Source organism: Cololabis saira, chromosome 3, assembly GCF_033807715.1.
Source record: "Cololabis saira isolate AMF1-May2022 chromosome 3, fColSai1.1, whole genome shotgun sequence".
Taxonomy (NCBI): domain Eukaryota; kingdom Metazoa; phylum Chordata; class Actinopteri; order Beloniformes; family Belonidae; genus Cololabis; species Cololabis saira.
In genome coordinates, this window is record NC_084589.1 from 19,832,872 (window position 1) to 19,852,399 (window position 19,528).

The following is a 19,528-nucleotide window of genomic DNA, read 5'->3' on the forward strand; positions in this document are numbered from 1 at the left end:
TATCAACCATAATAAATCCCTGACCTTCACCCTTATGCATGTCTTTTACAGCCCATTAATGTTTTCAAATCTAAACACATCCACGTGTGTGTGTTTACCTGCATCAGACCAGAGACTTGTCCTTTTTGAAGTGGTGCAGCGATGGAGGGAGTGAACGGTTTACTGTCTTCTACTGGCTGGCCTTTCATGAAGTGCTTTCCTGCCTCATAGATGTCCACCTCAATCATCTTACCTTTAAATTCAACCCTCTGTGGTACCAGCACCTGTAAATAAAGACACAAGTTCATTTAACAAAGAAAAAAAAGAAAAGAACAAGGACTATATTAAAACGTATAAAAAGTATTGATTAGGGATACCATTATGGCAGTGATTGATGGTATATTAATGGTCAACGTTCAGTGATATATCGTGATTTTCATGTTCATTGATTTTAGATCCATCACTAAGACTACTGAAGGAATAGTGGTAAATAAACATCAGTTTTACCAAAAGATCTACAGACTGCACATATCTTTAATTGTCATCTTTTTTTTTAAACCAACTACTGCTCAAAACAATGTTTTTTCCCCACATTTCAATTTTTGCTCCTCTTAGTTTGCCTAAAAAAAAAAGCCGTTTCATTTTTCGGGAACCCTCAAGGTCAAAAAGCAGCTGGGAGATAAACCGGAGGGATTTGCATTTGACTTATTATTTCACCATGGCAACTACAAACCTCGGCTGATCACAGCAGGAGGTGAGACAAAACAATGAATTATAATTACACCTTCATGTGAATCAGAATGTGTTCTTAATTAGTTATCCCTGAAAAAAAAAAAGATTGTATAAAAATCCCTTTTCCTTCAAAACTATTTTCTAACCAAGCATAAGATTGACAGGCTTACAATGATATTGGCACAATTATAGCACTGAGTTATTCCTTTTCTTCAGCTCTTGTTTTCAGATCAATCTCCTTTTCTGAACACTAATTAGATGGTTTGTTTTATGTGATTATTGCGTGGATTTATAAGCAGAGATGTACAAGGTTATGCAAATTAGAAATCACAACTTCAAGTTTTCTTTGTATATGTGGTATGATTTTACTCTCACTCCAAGGTGAAATATAATTGCTCTTTATGTATGGAGCAATGTTTTAAAGATTAAAAAACATTAATGTTAGCATTAAGTCAGCTAAGCACCTTGGTAAACTAACACTGCAGCAACACTCAACATCGTTTCTGGCGCGCCTACCATAAACAACCGCAATTCTTCATGGTTCCTACACAAATAAGCAGCTTATTTGAAAAAGTGCTGCCCCCACATACGTGTCATTGGCTCTAACTGTGAAGCTACAATTTGCGCGGCTGATACCCGTATTGACACATGAAAAGTAGAAAACTCTCCAAACTTTTGACGAAAGCAACGTCGCCACTGGAATACACAGAACCCACAATTCACTTCAGAACTGCTTGATGCCACTCCAGAGTGGATAAAACAAATGTGAAAGAAAAAGGAATAATGACATGGGCTATTGCAATGATGATTTGGTACAAAAGCAGTAGGTGACACGCAGAGTCTTTAAGGAGCAAAGATTATCAGAAGATATCCACTTTGTCAACAAATGTGTGAGGAAAATTGTCATTATTAATATTATTTTTAAGTTTTTCAAAGGAAGCATATTTCTCCTTCAATGTATAATATGATTAGATAATTAAATGAACCTCAAGGGGTTTTAGTGTGCAAAGACCAACGGTGCAAGGCTAAGCTGAACAACCTGATCTCTGATCCCTCAGACGGTGTCGAATTGAGAACAGGCATTCATCATCATATAATTACAGGGACAAGGGCTTACTCCGGGAAACCTTTATCAAGCAATATAACGGAGGGCCGCATTCACAAATGCCTCTTTAAAACTTCTAAAAAGATACCCTCATATTTGTCCCTTATGTACCATGTCCATTGACATCTTTGGTTGGGAGACCTCTGTGACGGACCACCACACAGTGGCAGAGTGTTTTGTTCTCAAATGAATTAGTGTTCCAGATTATTTTTTTCTTCATTAATTTTTTTTTTAAAGAATTCTGCCTATGAAGAAAAGATTAAACGATTTACTTTTATTTAAGTACATGAAAGCCATAGGAGCTTTAAGACAGTGCTTATTATCAAAATGCTGTTTAAAATGCTGTTTAAACATTCCTCCTTTTATATATAGATCAGAGAACAATATAAGCAGTCCTGGATTTAGTTGGAATTTCATTTCTCATGTCAGCAGGGATGCTACATGCTGACTCACATCATCTGATGGTCTGTTTAACCATCACAAGTCACTGACGGGGCCAGACAGTATCGTACGAAGTGGTGGAGAGCTTGTCCCTGGTGTGATGGCAGGACTGCACCTGCCTCAGTGTTAACCTGCCAGTCTTTATCCAGCTGGTGAAATATGATACGAGAGGGAGCACAAGTCTAACAGACACCAAGGCAGTGCTACACCTGCCCTGTCAACACACCTCCCGCTCAACTGCAAGCTTGCGCAAGTGTGTGCTTGTACTGCTGCGTCCAGCAGCCAGACAGCAGGCAAAGACGTGAACCAGCAGGGTTGTGGGTTAAGTAGATGTGAGTATGTGTTTCTGTGTGTTAGTGACGGCCATTCTTGGCTCATAACGTGATGATTAAAGGATGAAAGAGCATGTCCAATTTCATTAGAAACCCCTTCCCCTACCCTCAGATTCAACTACACACACACACACACACCACAGGTTGGATACCTATTACAGGTGCCAGCACAGATCTGATCATGTGCAACCAGGAGAGCTGTTCATACTTCTCCTTATCACCCACTTCCCTCCCATCGAAGCTCACCTGCTACCCATTTAACTTCTTTCCTGTTTAACTGTCTACTCTGCACTTCTCATCCTTTATTCAAACTAACACTGAGGTGCTCATTCTGAAAAACAGTCATATAGATTAGAGTTAATAGGGATAAAAGAGATACAGCATGAACATAACTGGACCAGGTGTGAGTGTAGCCTTTGATGGTTAAAGAATTAACTGGAAGTGTCTGCGTATCCGGTGGGCGTAGACGTGTCCCTTAGGGGACAGATTTAGAGACAAATTGGTGCATAGTTTCAACACAAAGTTCTTTCTTTTCTCAAGTTAAAAAGTAAATTACGCGCACAAGAGGGATTGCAAGTAAAGACATCAAACGCATCTTTAAAGTTCAATCAATAGACAATCAAGCCTGGATATGCAGAAATCCACACGTGTGCGGGAGTGTGCACTCAAAGAACACTTGCATGAGACGAGCAACACTTGTAACTTAAGTTTATAGCCTGAAGAAGGAGGTGCAAAGCAGGAGGAAGAGAGGGCAGGACAGGGGAGGGGAGTGGAAGAGGAGAAAAATTATTACCATCCCATGCCCTCTCAGCTAATAAAAAGCATAACTTCAAACATGTTTCTGATGATGGTTAAAGCAGGAAGAAATTGATTTATTTGAAGATGTTTTAAAGTGAATTTTTCTCAGGTTGACTGGATGTCTTTGAAGCCACGTGAAAGTGTGTCTATGTGTGCGTATGTGTGGAAATTTCATGTCTTTAGGGCTAACCTTAATGTTAGTACAGTGAAGGAAAAAAGTAAAACGTATTGCTGTTATCAGCTGCCAAATGCTCTCATAAACACCGTAGGGTGTGTTGCATGTATGTGTGTGCGAGTTTGATATTATAGCTAACCTACTTTAGTCAATACAAGCTTAAGCCTCTGACACCTGCTGTGAGTACTCCTGTAACAGCCAAAGCAAACCCTCTGATCTGTTTCCCTAAGTGTGAAAACGAGGAAAGAGTTAGTTTCCTCTAAACAACTCTAAACACACACACACACACACACACACACACACACACACACACACACACACACACACACACACACACACACACACACCCTCATCAAATGTTGAGTGTTTTACAGTTTCTTTATCCTATACATTATTCACGCAGCTGAATTTGTTAATATTAAGATTCATCACACATGCAGAAGTACCATGGATAATATACATATATGTCCCTTACTTTAGATGTGATGTATATCTACAGAACAACAATTAAGCCATACAGTCCTGCAGTTAAACCCACCTGGATCTTTGCAAAAGTACTGCAGTTAATATACTTCTGCTGACAACAAGGGATCTAACAACCATGTCAGATGACACCTCCTCTGGTTGTGGAAAATATGTTTACAGGAGTATTAAAGTATCAAGCTAGCACAACCAAACAGTTAGCTGAAACTAGTAAAAATTAAAATTAAAGCTGCAAGCAGCGATGAACAGGCCCTCGCGTGTGCAATTTGCACCAATTAAGGTCAAGGACTCAAAACTAAGTCCGATGACACCACCCACGACTCTTTATGTCAAACCATTCAAAGGTTATGGCAGAAAATAGGAACAATCACATATCGACCAATCAGAAGAAGGGGCGGGGTTAATTCACACCAATTATGGTCAAGGGATTCAAAACCATTTCCGATGACACCACCCAAGAGTCTTGATGTCAAACCATTCAAAAGTTATGGCCGAAAATAAGGACAACCAATCAATCATTGGCCTGAATTAGGCGGGGCTAATTCAGGCCAATGAAGGTCAAGGACTCCATACCGAGTCCGATGACACCACCCACGACTCTCTATGTCAAACCATTCAAATGCAGTCAATAGGGACAACCAAACAGAAGAAGGGGCGGGGCTAATTTTCACCAATTATGGTCAAGGACACAAAACCGAGTCCGATGACACCACCCACATGTCTTTATCACAACCCATTCAAAAGTTATGGCAGAGAAAAGTTTTCTAGGGGGCGCTGTTGAGCCATTAGGCCACGACCATTAATGCAAACCATGAATTAACAAATTTATCACCAGTCCTGGCTTGCATGCAAAATTTGGTGACTTTTGGGGAACTTTCAAATATGGACCAATCAGATGAAGGGTAGGCGCGCTTTTTGGCATCTAGCGTCGCCACGGTAACGCTTTTGAAAGAGAAAAGTAATGCGCGTTGTCGCAGGATGGAGACGCAAATTTTGATGTATAACACACCTGGGTGCACGTTAAGGTTCGGGCTCTGAAGCGGCTGAAGAAATGGCATAAATTTCGCCAAAATGACACGATTAATTCAAAATGGCCGACTTCCTGTTCGGTTTCGGCCATGGCACCAAGAGACTTTTCTTTAAGTTGCGACATGATACAGGTGTGTACTGATTTTCGTGCATGTATGTCAAACCGTATTGTGGGGCTTGAGGCACAAAGTTTTCTAGGGGGCGCTGTTGAGCCATTTTGCCACGCCCATTAATGCAAACCATGAAATATAAAATTTTTCGCCAGGCCTGGCTTGCATGCAAAATTTGGTGACTTTTGGGGCATGTTCAGGGGGGCAAAAAGGCCCTCCTTTCGTCAGAATAAAGAAGAATAAAGAAAAATTCCTACAGATACAATAGGGCCTTCGCACTGTAAGTGCTCAGGCCCTAATTAGAGATCACTTAATCGATTGGTGAAACCTAATTGAGGAAAATCAACATTTCCACATGTGAAAATTGTGACTAAATGGCTGTCCCCTTGTCTAGCCTTAGAAAAAAAAAAATACTCATCAATGAGGCGATTGAAACAAAAAGGCTTTAATTTGCTAAGGGGGGCATAAAGGTGTCTGTGAGCTGGAAACAAGCCATGTGGCCTGATACACACAAGTTTAACCTGTTTCAGAATTAAAGAGTGGCTTATGAAATGATGCACTCATCCTGCCTACTGTGCTGTGCTTATGATCTGATCTTTGTTTAGACAAGTCCGTATTCAGCAGCATTCTGTCCCCCAAAAAAACATGTCAGATTTTGTGTTTATACTTCATTAAAACATCAGTTTCTCATGGATGAACCGGTTCTCCATTGAGAGCCACCCCCTCCCGCCAGTGATCATGAGACTGGTGGTTGATTATAAACATATCCTGACAACTATCTTACCTGCTGGTAGAACTTGTTGTGAGCCACATAGTATTGGGCATCAAATGACTCTTCTGTCACCAGAACATGCTGCCGTTCTCCCACCTACAGAGTGACAAAGAGAAAGAAACGACAAATATGAAAAACTAAATTCGATGAAAATCGCTTTCCCGTTGGCAGTCTATGTGCACAAAAGCACCATATATTTTCCAGTTTTATTAGACAGAAGCAGAATTCCTAACTTATGCTTCCATTCACCAACATAAGAAACTTTTCTTTTACAGGTTTGTATTTTTTCAAGTTTTATTTTACTGAAGCTCACTTTTTCATTACAATCTCAAGGTTTAGAAGCCACTTTACTTTTAGTACAATAAGTGAGAGTGTTGAGAGGAAGGTGGGTAGAGTACAGTTCAAGAGAGAACTCAATTAAAAAGCTCACAAAGCACTGAATTAAAAACAGTCTATTCAGGCGATCAGATAATAACACAATAGAAGAAGACCTCCCAATGTGGCAAAATGAAATAGTTGTTTTGTCTTTGTTGTTGGACAATGTTGTTGACTCAAAAAAGGAGAAAAGGTGAGGAAATGGGGAAATTCTTTTAAAGTAATGCAGACACAAATAAAGCCAAACAGTATTGATTTATACGGAAAGAGAGATGTCTTCTCACAATTATCAAGTCATTGACAAAATTGAATACTGTTTAAAAAAAATGAGGTTCTTGGTTCATGGCTGGATCTCCAGTCATTACATGTATCATCGTTGGTGTTGTTTACATTTCTCCCAGACCCAAAGCATCTCCTGAAGTGTTTTGATTGATGTACAACTCATTTTTGGTGCGGCTACATCTGTACGCCAGGTAATTAAGTCTTCGTTGTCGCAGTCTAATTGCTGCAAGCACATTCATGCCAGCTGAAAACATCATTTATGGCTTCCAGGCGCATGAAAACATGCTAATGTTCCTGTCGTGTAAGGAACCACCACAGAAAGTTCAGATCCGAGGTAGCAATTTAAGAAACACTGCTGCAGAGCAAAACCACCTGGGTTTTGAACATGAGCAGCACATATTTGACAGCGTTAGGAACAAGGTGTCCTGTGGGCTCAGCAGGCAGCATTTGCATTTTAGGTCTCTCTGTGATGACTCCTGTTCTCTATAACTGTGCTGACTGATCACTTCCTTAGTAATATGTCAGAGCCTTAGAAGTCCCGGCTCTGACATATAGCCCAAGGTCTTTCTATTTTTGCAGACACCCATAATCCTTGCTTGTTTCATTCTTTTGCTTCTTCCCCTCTTTATTGTCTCTTGGCGTTCCCTTTGTTGTGCATTCCTCTTCCATCCAATAAAACTAACTTCCTTTTCTGTTTTCCTCTGTTTTAGTCTGTTTTTTCTTCTTCTATATATTCTCACTTTAGCACGAGTGTATGAAAGATAATGTTTTATAACATTGCCGCTAAATTTACAGTGATTTGCTGTAGTTGGTGCTCCAAACTTTTCTTCTTTCTAAAGTTCCTTCATTATTTTTTTCCGAATACATATGTTTTCTATTTTTGTAACATATTTAATACATTTGGTATTATGGCAATTTAAAGACTTCAAAAACGTTTCTGTATTTTTTTTTCAAATTTTTTGTGAATGATATAATAATAATATGTGAAAGGTGGACGGCTCTAAAAACGTCATACGATATATTTAACATTAAAAGGTTAAAATCAGGCTCAAGTGCTAAGGGTTTGCATCAAGTCTGTGGAGAGTCATAGCAATATAAAAACAAGCCTGTGTGCAATACCAGAGGAAACCTGCGGCAGGAGATAGACAGACTCAAAAAAGACCCTAAAACCCAAACTCACTTTCCAGAATAAAGTTAAAAATTTTTTTTTTTATTGTACTGTCAAGTAGAGAACCATCATACATTAACACACTTCTTTAACACAGCGACAAAACAATCCGTTTATGATTCAGTGTTCATTCATTTTGAACTGTAGATAATTTAATAAATAAAACAGATACAATGCAAACACACACACAAAAAGTGGAGGGTTACATTTCTTTTAGGATAATGTATTGTACATTTGTCTAATGTGCATGAATCTCAAGTGTCTATGCGCTTCTCATTTTAGCATAATTGCCTATAAGACACACTAAAAACCAGAAAATTAAACATTGCTTGATCAAACCTTTGAAAGATCACAATCTGAAATAAAGAATTTCTGTTAATTTATTTTATTTATAATCACTTCATTATAGTAACAATGGAGGCTTATTAGTAGAATCATTTTTTTGCAAATTTTTCTATGCAGAGCTGTGTGATCTACATTATTTTGTATGCACGTTTGAAATATACATATTGATTTTGCTTTGTATGACCGCCCATCTTTTCTTGCAGATTTAGCCTCGTATTTACTCCATCTGTTGAGAAACCTCAACATACCAAATACAGCATGAAAGCCTTTGTACACTGGGGGCTTTATTTACTTCCACCATCCAGAGAATAACATCCCGTGATATGCAGCAGATCCAGTGCAGATTTGTGGGATCATGAGTTTAATTGATAATTAATCCTCATCATATCAAGAATAATGAGAGAACTGTGGCTTTGAATTCTAATCAACAATTTCATTTGCACACCCAAACAATTTCTCTACATCTGTGGCCTTTTGAGAAAGAAATTGGATTTTATATCAAACAAAAGTGAAATGTGAAAAAGGGTTAGATTTCGTTTAGAGGAAAGGCATATTTATTTCTACAGTTCAAGATGTGCTATAGGCCACGGGAGTCTATCCTCCTAAGACCTGGCGTACGCACGTTAATTAATATATCATATGTGTTAACGGGAGCCCAAAGTGACAGGAAAAAAAAAATTTCACTGGGTCTTAGGAGCCTATTAATGCAACTATTATGGCCTGCTGAGGAACACAACAGAAATCTGTGTGCTTGTTTGTGTGTGATTGGAAATAATAACAAAGTTCATCCTGGGTCACCAAGTATCCTCCACTGACTGGCTAAACCTACAGCATATGACCATTATTTAAGACAATGCACAAACATACCTTAACAACCATATAGACAAAACATGGCAACGGAGCATCAAGCGCTGCTGACCTTTTCTGTGCCTGCTATCAGCTGTTGTGCAGCTACAATCTGCATCTAATAATTTTGTAAATATCTGCATTAGAAGGAAAAAAAAGCCATCATTAAGGTAACATCCAAACTTTCCTACCCTGTTTTGTGCATGGATGACCGTTGAGTATTGATGGCTGTGTGATATGCAGGTGAGGTGATGTAATCAGACATTTTTTGGGACACGGTCTTTAAAATGCTTATGTAGATCATTTTCATCTTTAAAGTAACATTTTAAAACAGAAATGTACTAATGTGGCCAGTCTGATCCATCTGAACAGATTCATAACTTCGAACATAATTTAGTTACAACCAATTTGTCCTTCAGTAGGTAGGGTTAAGAAGAGTAATATAGATTAATTCCCTAAATAGAAAAAAAACATGTCTCAAATATGGATGTGGAGGTAACTTCAAACATTAATTTCCAATTTTTGAGAGTCCTTAAACCCATCCTGGATTGATGACTGGTGCAAAGTGACTTACAGGATTATGAAACATACACAATTTTCCTGGGGCTTGAAAAAAAACATTACTGGTTCTAATTAATGTTTAATTAATTTAATTTGTTTGCCCCCCCCCTCCTCTTTCTGATAATAAAGAGTATAAGTGAGCAGGGACAATAATGCTTTGTCCTCCTCTTTATTGAGTACTCCATATAGTGTATAAGAAATGCAACCCCATGGTACCTACACACACAGACTACATTACCAGAAAAACAATACAGAAAAAATTGTTAAATATGTTATGCAAATTGTTCACAAACCTTGCGAGATTATCACAACATATAATCACCACCACACTCACACACAAACAAGCACACAGATTTCTGAAGCCACTTGTAGAAAGAGACTTTCTTTCCTGCAAAACAATAGCTGTGGGGAGTGATTTAACAGGGATAAAGAAAGAAACTCTGATCTTTAGGAGATTCTCTTTGAATGAGCTTCTTGAAAGATGAAAAAAAAAAACCTCCTCTGTTGGTTTGGGTATTTTGTTTTACCCTCAAAGTCAAATTCAAAGAGACTCAAACTTTTTAGACTTAGCCAGGAAAACTAAAGGGATTAAGAGCAGCTTTAGTTAAATGTTTGCAGGGCTAAATGTACAATACACACAGATCAAAGTTACACAAACAGACAAGAACTCACCATAAATACTTTACACAGTAATTTTCCAAAGAAAGAGCATCTAAAAAAGACGTACATGACGTGAGCTCGTTGTTTTTGTTTTTAAAGAAGATTCTGTAAGAAAAACTCCTGAGTGAAACAAGAAGATCCTAAAAATTGTTTTCAAATCTTTGCCGTCATAAAAACATTTTTCAAAGCTTGCCACTTAATTTAAATACTTATTCAGATAAATCCCAAGGCATGGTTGTTTTTTCACAGACACCTGCAGCAGCCAGAATTTTCCCTTTTTTCAACTCTGCTTCTTTTTTTCAAACTATGAGAAGCTGTAATAGTCTGGTTCATGTTAGGTTTTGAGTTATAAACTGCTCTGTTCAGCGCGAAAGCCTGTAATAAGCTGTTGAATGTTACAATGAGCTTTTAAGTTGTAAACTGTTTTGTACCTTACAGAGGATGTGTTGGAAAAGGGGAACAAGAAAGGTTTGTGGGAACGTGAGTAGGAAGTTATTAGCAGCGGATACATTATATGGCTACGTTATGATTCCGTAGCACGAGTTGTGGCTGTAAGAATAACTCTGTTCTTTTGTTTACTCATTAAAATCAAGAAATTGCCGCCCTTAAATCATCTTTAGGTATTAAAATCCAAAAAATGTTCTAGAATTGTGCTGTCCACATGAAGGCACATGGACAAGTGGGAAAACATGAACCCTTGGGGACCTCGGTGAGAGGTATAATGTCACCTGTGGGGAGTAAATGGTTTAGTTCACTAGTCTTTTAAGGGTGAAAAGTCACTATAAATAAAACAAAAGTTGGGCTGAATATTGACGTTTCTTTAATGAACAAATACATGTTTTTTCTAAGATCATAGTAGTCATGATGTTAGTTTGTACTTTATTATACTGTACGTTGCTTAGCAAGTCTATAATGACAAATTATTAGCCAATGATTGTTGTGTAGACAGCCAGTTGAAATTGTAATAGATTTAGAAATAATCACAATGTTTGGTGTATCTTATACTGCATTCTTTAAATGTTTTTCCACACGGATCAACACAAGAGAACAAAGCTGACAAAACACTGTAAACATTAGCTGTAAGTTTAAATAAGCAACTAAACCTTTAAAACCTCCCCAAAAAACGAATTCTGTGAGTAAACTTAAGGTACATTCTGAAATTACCTCTCTAATTTATTAGCAAAAAATCACATGCACTAGTCATGTGTTTTACTGAGATGAAATGAAAATAGTATTAAAAATATAAATACAACAAACTGCTTTTTAATGCATATCTGAGAATGATCTGAAGAAATGTTTAAAAATACAATATTTTTCAACACTGCCTCAGCAAAGCAGCCGAGTCTACAGAGCATCTTCCCCATGCTATCCTCCCGACCTTGTCAAAGAGGCATTGCAGCAGACATCGCACAATACTTATGCAAAACCTACTTATAACTTATTTTGACATTCTCAAGCGCCAAATTTTGTACACAGGAATATGAATAAATATACTTTATGAAACTCATGCTGACACCAAAATTAGAACATTATCTTAATTAGAATAAGGTCAGCCGTAGTCCATATACAACAGTGAGCTTGAGTTCTGACAGAGGGGATAGAGGAAATCTTGCTCTTTCCTTGCCCTTTATATATAGACTACTTTGTCTTATTTTCATGGGTCTCAATATATTGGTAGAAATGATGGCTACCAATGACTGAGGGAACATTTTACTTCCATGGATGCAGTGCATGGGACAAGAAGCATTTTTCTCTTGAGTGAAAGTTTATTCCAAAATATTTTGAAAGAGAGAAAATCAACTTCATACCTGAACAATCTCACCAGACTTAATCACTCGCCAGCAGATGATTTCTGTGTATCAAGGTCTGTAGCACCGAGGAGCCAAAAATATTAAAACCATGTGAAATGCTGTACTGTGATGTAAATGTATATCTCTTACGCCAACAACGGGCCCTTGGGGCTATCAAATTGAATTAAATTAACGGTGCGAGTGAAGCCCAGAGAGACTGAGAGAAAAATCAATGTTAGGAGGAGGGAGGCAATAAGAACACTTAAATAAATAAATAAATAAATAAGAATAAAGAGAAAAAGTTTGAAATAAGACCAAGCTTCAACTGACACATATAGACATACAAACAACTAAGAACAGTGTTTCTTTAGGCTGGTTTAATACCAATTACCCTAATATACCTGTGCAAATGCACACTGGGTCAACGCCTCACTAGCTGTGTGTGTTTCCCCATTTCTGTACCTTGAGGCATACACAGACCTCTAATGTTCTCTTGGCACCTGTAGCCATCCCTATCCTCCTGCGAACTGTTAGGGAAGTGTGAGAGGTTTTTTGCCTTAACAGTGCTGTGCACCTGCATCAAATCTATAACACCGCTTCAGGCCCTTAAAGCATTCCCAAAGCCCACCAACCCAAGCCTCTGAACACACACACACATGCACGCATGCACACATGTTTGCACACCCACTCATAAAATTTCATACAGAAAACGTATACTCTGTGTACTGTACATTTGTTTAGTACATATGGCATGGTTACTTATTTCAAATAAATTACATGTAAGAAAACTGTCCAAATAATCAGGAAAGGACAGATTAGCAGCTAAAGATGTAAAAGCAATTGTGAAGAATACCTAAAAGAACATTTTTTAAGTTAAAAGAAATAAACAAATAAATGCAATTCAATTGAAATGATTAATGCTTCGATTGCATTGGGTTAGAGAAACTAACTAATCGGCGTTAAACTTACTCAAGCTTTTCCCTACAAGATTTTTCAAGAGGGAAGAATTTTATCTTTTTTGTGCTCAAATTAAACAAACATTTGTGGTTAGTTATCATGAATATTGAGGTCATGAAACTTATACACACAAGGTCTGTCAAATGTTAAAGCGAGAAAGTAGAGAGAATTGAAAACAAAGAGAAGGTTAGTACATAATGCTCCGTGACAGCAAGTTTGGCATTCAGCTGCGATAACCTGCTCTAAACATTCTCACGGTTCTTCTTAACAAGCTCACAAAACACCAAAAAGAAATCGTCTCCCATCAAGGTTTGTTTTTTTTGTCAAAGATATTGCTCTGTTGATCACAAGGAGGGAATTTTGAGAGTTAGTATATCAAATAGATCATTTCACTCTAATCATCGTTTATGGATGTTAAAAACACAATCCAGATGTTTAACAACTCAAAAACGGACCTGGTTTTCTGTAGAACATCCACTATTCCAACAGTGGTACAACTGCTTGAGTGAATTATATCACGTTGTAATTTTCTACCATACTCTTCACACTTCTGAAAGCATTTCTTGTTTATGCTTACATTTGGTTCAAATCTTGTCTCTGTGATATTCCCTTTTACACCAAAATTAGTAAATCTGCTAAAATGAAGACAAAACAACATGCCTCTCTTTACCATTTCCAGAGGCCCTGTGATTATTCTTGAAATAATTTGACATCAGTATTATTGGTAACTACGGACAATTTTATAGACTACAACACCGACAAATTAGAAACATTTCAAGTGGTTTTGGAAATGCTTAAAACATAATTTATTTGCATTTTTATTTCACTGCATGCAATGTGGATCCAAAGTATTTCATGTTTTGTCTTTACTATTTCAAAAATGTTTGACTGGACTGTGGGAACCATCCTAATGTGGCTGCACCGAATCCTGCCTATTTCTTGTTTGAGCAATACATTTAGTTCAGCAAACATTTTAACACTGATGTTAGGACTGTGTGGGCTTCTGCAGCTCAGGGACAAGCTTACAAACAAACAAAGCAAAAAAAAAAACCTAATCACTTGGGTGCTACGTTTCCAACACTGTCCACAAAAGCTGGTGCCTCACTACCGTGGAGACATTTAACTGGCAGTGAGTTGAGATTGTACTTTTTCATACTGAAGAGAAATCATATCATGGATATGTTTATCCAGAAAAAACGGTACCAGTTTAGATTAAAACTAACCAGGAGAACCACTGTGGGTGATTATTTCTAACAGTGAAGCATAGAATGAAGACTGTGATGAGATGCTGAGGATAAAAGGTATTGAGGGAAATGACATATGCATGAGGAGTATTGTCAAAAATATAGAGTACAGACCAAAAGTTTGGACACACTTCCCCATTTGTTTGAATGAGAAGGTGTGTCCAAACTTTTGGTCTGTACTGTATATTGAAAAAAAATGTGGGAAGATGATACATATTTTGAGTCCCAGAATTGTAAGAGATAATGCACATGGGGTGCAGTCACGTTGGTTTGATCCAAGTTAGGTCTAGCATGAGAATCTGATCTCAAAGAGACTTTTCTAATAAATATAGTTAGGAATATATTTTTCACTGCGTCCTGAAAGAATTGGATACAAGACATGTTATAAGGGTTACAGTGACGTGCTAGTCCCAGACTAACGAGTTATACAAGGTCAACAGATCAAATGTCCTTGAACAGTATCCTGCAAATATATCACAAAAACTGACTATGACTTTCTACATTTAAAACAAAAAGTTTTAACATCAGGATGGCATATCATACTGCCCTCTGATCCAATATCCATAACACACCTACAAAGTAAACAAAATATACTCAGTTAAGCTAAGCCTTTTACCTCTTTGATTTTTGTCATCTTTACAGAAAAGACAGTCAAGTCTACCACCAGTGTGACAGATCTGGTTTGTCAGCACAGACAGACAGATTCATGTCTCTCTCTCTCTCACACAGGCCTGTGACAGAAACCCGTAGGCTGTTTTGTGTCTGAGATGCTGGAGTTAATCACATCACAACAGAGTCATGGCAGAAAACACAGAATGAAAGGCTTAGAGACATCACATACTAAGATATATGACACCACACAAAGAAATCCTAAAACAACCAAAAACTAAACTTTGTAATGAAAAAGATTAGCCCTGAGAGCAAAGATTAGATAGGGTCAAGAATGAGAGACGTGCAAGACTTAGAAACAAGAATGAGAAATATCTGCGTTGAATACAAACAAAAGTTGCGCAGCATAGGGTGCATGAGTGGAAAATATAATGGATGGAAATTACAAAGTTTACCAAATGTAGTTTTAGCTCTAACATTTCATTTAATATTTGAAAGTCTAACATTAATTGGCAACAATGGGCATGTATTTCCTTCTTGTGGTAAAGTGATAATCTCACACAGCCAAAGTAATCGGAAACATTCAAGACAACTTTATCCATCCACCACAGGTACAAGTGGAAACCTGCTGAATTTTTCATGGGTGTCTCTGTCTCTGGAGTTGGGTGTTGGATGGAATAGGCCCATGACATTACAGCATCTCTGTGTGCAGACTGTGTGTGTATCCAACTGTAGCATGAGCATGAGCTACCCTGTGATAGTCCGGCTGATTGGCTGTTATATCCCTGTGGGCCTAGAGGCCTTATTTGTACTTTTATGAGTGTACATGTATGTACAAAAGGGGAAAAAAAGAGAAAAGGACAGGGAGTGCATGTATAAGTGCACACATATATTCCCTCACATGAATCTATAATTGCTGGTGATATCATTACACAGACAAACAATATATTATTTGTATTGAGAGAGATGCCTGAGGACACAACAAGTCATGCAAACATAGGAAGGCCTGTCTACCAAACTGGTATGACTGCTGTTTAAGGACTAACCCTCCAGTTGTAACATTAGAATGAAAGAAAGTAATTGATGCGATAAAGATGTAAAAGAAGAACCTGAGCTGCAAGACTGTCATGGTGGCTCTGTGGGATGAGCAAGTGTAGTCCTAAAACCTGTTTGTGTTAAAAACTGTGACCACTGATACATATTCTCTCTGGGTTTCCTTGCTTCTGTTTTCTTTTTCTTCAGATTTGTATCATTATTTGTATAAATATATTGATATTATTTATGCAGATGGTGCAGATTTTTAAAAAGTAGGCTTGTTTTCAGTCTTGTAAAGATAAAAATGTCAAGACCAGAAACCCACAACCAGCCATATAGCACAAATTCATATGTCCCCTGCACAAACACTACTCCAGTGATAAGGCATCTAAGACAGAATGAGAAAATCTTTCTAACAGACAAACAAAAAGGACAGACAGTGAAATTGTAAAAGAGAAACTCAGTATATTCTTGAGCAGTACACTGAGAATTAGTTTTCAATCAGCTTATGTTTATTATTACGTTGTGCTATCAGTGAAAGAAAAAAAGAGAGGAAAACAAGCGTTTTCTGATAGAAATGTCTCGTGCATCATCTGACATTTATGACTACCCTGCAAGGATTAGAAATAGCAAATAGATAAATGAGTCCTCCATTAAGTAAAAATGTCCACATAAAATAGAGCTTGTGGCTGTCACCATGGAAATGACGCATACATGGGGGGTGTGGGGTCTGAGTACCTGATCTTCCAAATAACAGTCCCTTTTGTGAGGCTGGTAGTGTACACAAAAATCTTCACAATATGTTAATGGATAGCAAAGGTAGCAGAAGACTAATACATACAAGAATCATGATCTCAGTTTAATAAAAGGTAAGTGATTTAACTTGGTTTCTAAACTCAAACTCTTTTTCACATCCATTGAATACATTTCCCTACTATCTGCTGGTAGGTGAGCAAGCTTAAAAATGACTTCATAAATATTTAAACAAGTAAGTAATAATAATAATGCTGGCTCTGTAAACTGTAAACAAAGAGTGGGAGAAGCCTACTACCAAACTACTGCCTTTAATGAAAGATGACACAAACCCACTATCAGACATATGCCCACTGGCCACATCAAAAGTTACACCTTGCTAGTACCAGGTTTGACTCCCTTTGCTTTCAGAATTGGCAGTTCTTCATGGAAAACATTCATCAAGGTATAAATCATAGATTTCTCATATTGACATAATAGCGTCACACAGTTGTTGCAGAACTGTTGGCTGCACATTCATGATGCCAATCTCCTGTTCCACCAAATCCCAAAGGTGCTCTATTGAATTGAGATCTGGTGACTGTGGAGGTCATTAGAGCAGAGTGAACACTGTTGTGTTCAAGAAACCAGTTTGAGATTATTTCAGCTTTGTGATATGCTTCGAACATGTCAACAGACGAAGACAGTTGAATCTTTTCTAAGTCCTATGAATAACTAATTATCCACAGTGTTTAACAATTGTTCAAAATAATGTGCTCTGCATTGATATCAAACTTGACATCAATTTATGAATGAAATGTAAACATAAAATAAAACATATATATGTAAAAAATCTCCTCACAAAAAGTGAATGACAAGATTTAAATCCATAGAAAACGTATCGGAAACTGTACCAAACAGTATAAAATAACAGTAGAGGTTAATCAATAATAAAAATGCAAAAATAAAGACAAAACTATCAATCACAAATAATCACCATGCTCAAGGATCTTTCTGAATGGATTGAGTTCAGGTATGCAGTGTGACGGCACTCAGGCCAGCCACAAGGATTCTAAAATTATAATCATGCACATTTTAATATTCAACGGTTCAATAATATATACATTCATTGTCACTAAAAATTTAACTATGTGCAAGACGAGACGAAAATTCTGAGCTTTTTTATTTGTGTACACACAGTCATAAAAACATTTTTAAATATTAAAATATTTCTGAGGCAAAACATTGATTTTCTAATAAAAGGTGACATAAAACCAAGCGGGGCATTAAAAATCAAACCAAACCTAGGGATATGGTAGTTGGATCTCTTTTAACTCTGACCAAATACTGAGCAAAACTATTCATTGCAAAAAATGAAGTGAGTTTTACCCATCCATCATCTGTACTCGTTTAATCCTATTTTACTGAATCCTACCACTCAAATCCTGTCAGTCCATCGCAGGACCACATATAGACAAACAACCACACACACGCGAACCTAGAATCCCCAATTAACCTAATTTCGGGATGTCCCAGAGGAAAAAAAAAAAAAAAAAAGAGCAAGCACCGAGAGAATATGTCAGGATTCAAAACAGCGGCCTATTTGCTGTGACGCAATAGTGTTAACCACCCTGTGCTGCCCCAAGTTCTTGTCATTTTTCAGTCTTTTATTAACCATAAAAGTACAGGAACACGTGGGTCTGGGAGCATTAATCAACCAAAAGAGAAACATCGTCTGTATTAGCTGATTTTAAAAAAACAAGAAAGATTTTATTTATCAACAAACAGTTGACTTCAGAAGGAGGAAGTCTAACCAGCAGCCCACCTACATCTGTGCGTGTGTGGAGAGGTTACCCAGCTTCAGGTACCTGGGCCTGCACAGATGCAGACCTCAAATGGAGCTCGGACACCTCAGCCTGTGAAGAAGGCCCAGAAGTAACATTATTTCCTGAGGATCCTCAAGCGCATCGACCTCAAAAGAAAGTTGCTGACTGTCTTCCACCACTGCTCTATTAAAAGTGTGCCAACACTGCATCTTAGTGTGGTTCGTGAACTGCACCATTCCACACAAGATGGCACTTATAAAGGATCAATAACACCACCTAAACACAGATACCCTTATCTCTCCCTCATGGACCTCTACCCCACCTGTTGCCTCAAAAAGACATGCTGCATCATGAAGAACTGTACACACGCTGAACACAAAGCTGTTCCGGCTGCCCTTTGGGAGGAGATTCAGGCCACTATGATTGTGCAACGATAATAAAGATCCATCCATCCATCCATCCATCCATCCATCTCCTGACATACATGAAAGAATGAGAGGAAATTGGCTGGAACTATTAAATACTTTTAATCAAGAATCTAATTTGCTGATAATTTTTTCAATGTCATTAACACAGAAAAACATGTCATCATAAAGATGAAACCCAAGGACAACATTTTTAAAATGATCTTATTATCAAAGAGTTGCAAATTGATTTTTTTGCTGATCGGATTATCAATTAAAGGACTAATCTTAAAAATAATCAAGACAGGCAACGAAAGTCCTCATTAGTGAAAGTCAGGTTGGCTTCAACACGATGGGACTTGAAACAGAAAATGGCATTCAAAGGTGGAATTACTAGCACTTCATTGGTGTTGATTGATTTGAGGCAGTGAGGGGGTCAGGCTGAACTGACTTAGAGCATGCACACACACACACACTCTTACATTTACATACACACATGGACATAATGAGCATTAATCAAAGGGAGCAAGTAGTAATCAGACAGTGCTTAAAGAGCCGAGTATGCTCATACAGCTGTGTTTTTCAAACCCCCAGCCATCAGAAGAAGACAAGACAGACAAAAAGCCCATTTTCAACATTCACCCACCACCTCAAAATAATCCTGCAGCTAACATCACAAGACACGCTCACAAGAGGATTGTTGTTTACAGATCCAATATAGCCTTCACTTCAAACAAG

General features: G+C 37.7%; 1 protein-coding gene across 1 annotated transcript in view; it reads right to left on the minus strand.

Annotated features, from left to right (window-relative positions):
- Positions 1-19,528, minus strand: part of cdkal1 (CDK5 regulatory subunit associated protein 1-like 1) — a 245,557-nt gene that overhangs the window by 16,588 nt on the left and 209,441 nt on the right. Inside the window, exons 13-14 of the mRNA XM_061718279.1 lie at positions 5,969-6,052; positions 99-263 (exon numbers count right to left, since the gene is read on the minus strand). Of these exons, the coding sequence (XP_061574263.1) occupies positions 99-263; positions 5,969-6,052 (249 nt within the window). The remainder of the gene's footprint in view (positions 1-98; positions 264-5,968; positions 6,053-19,528) is intronic.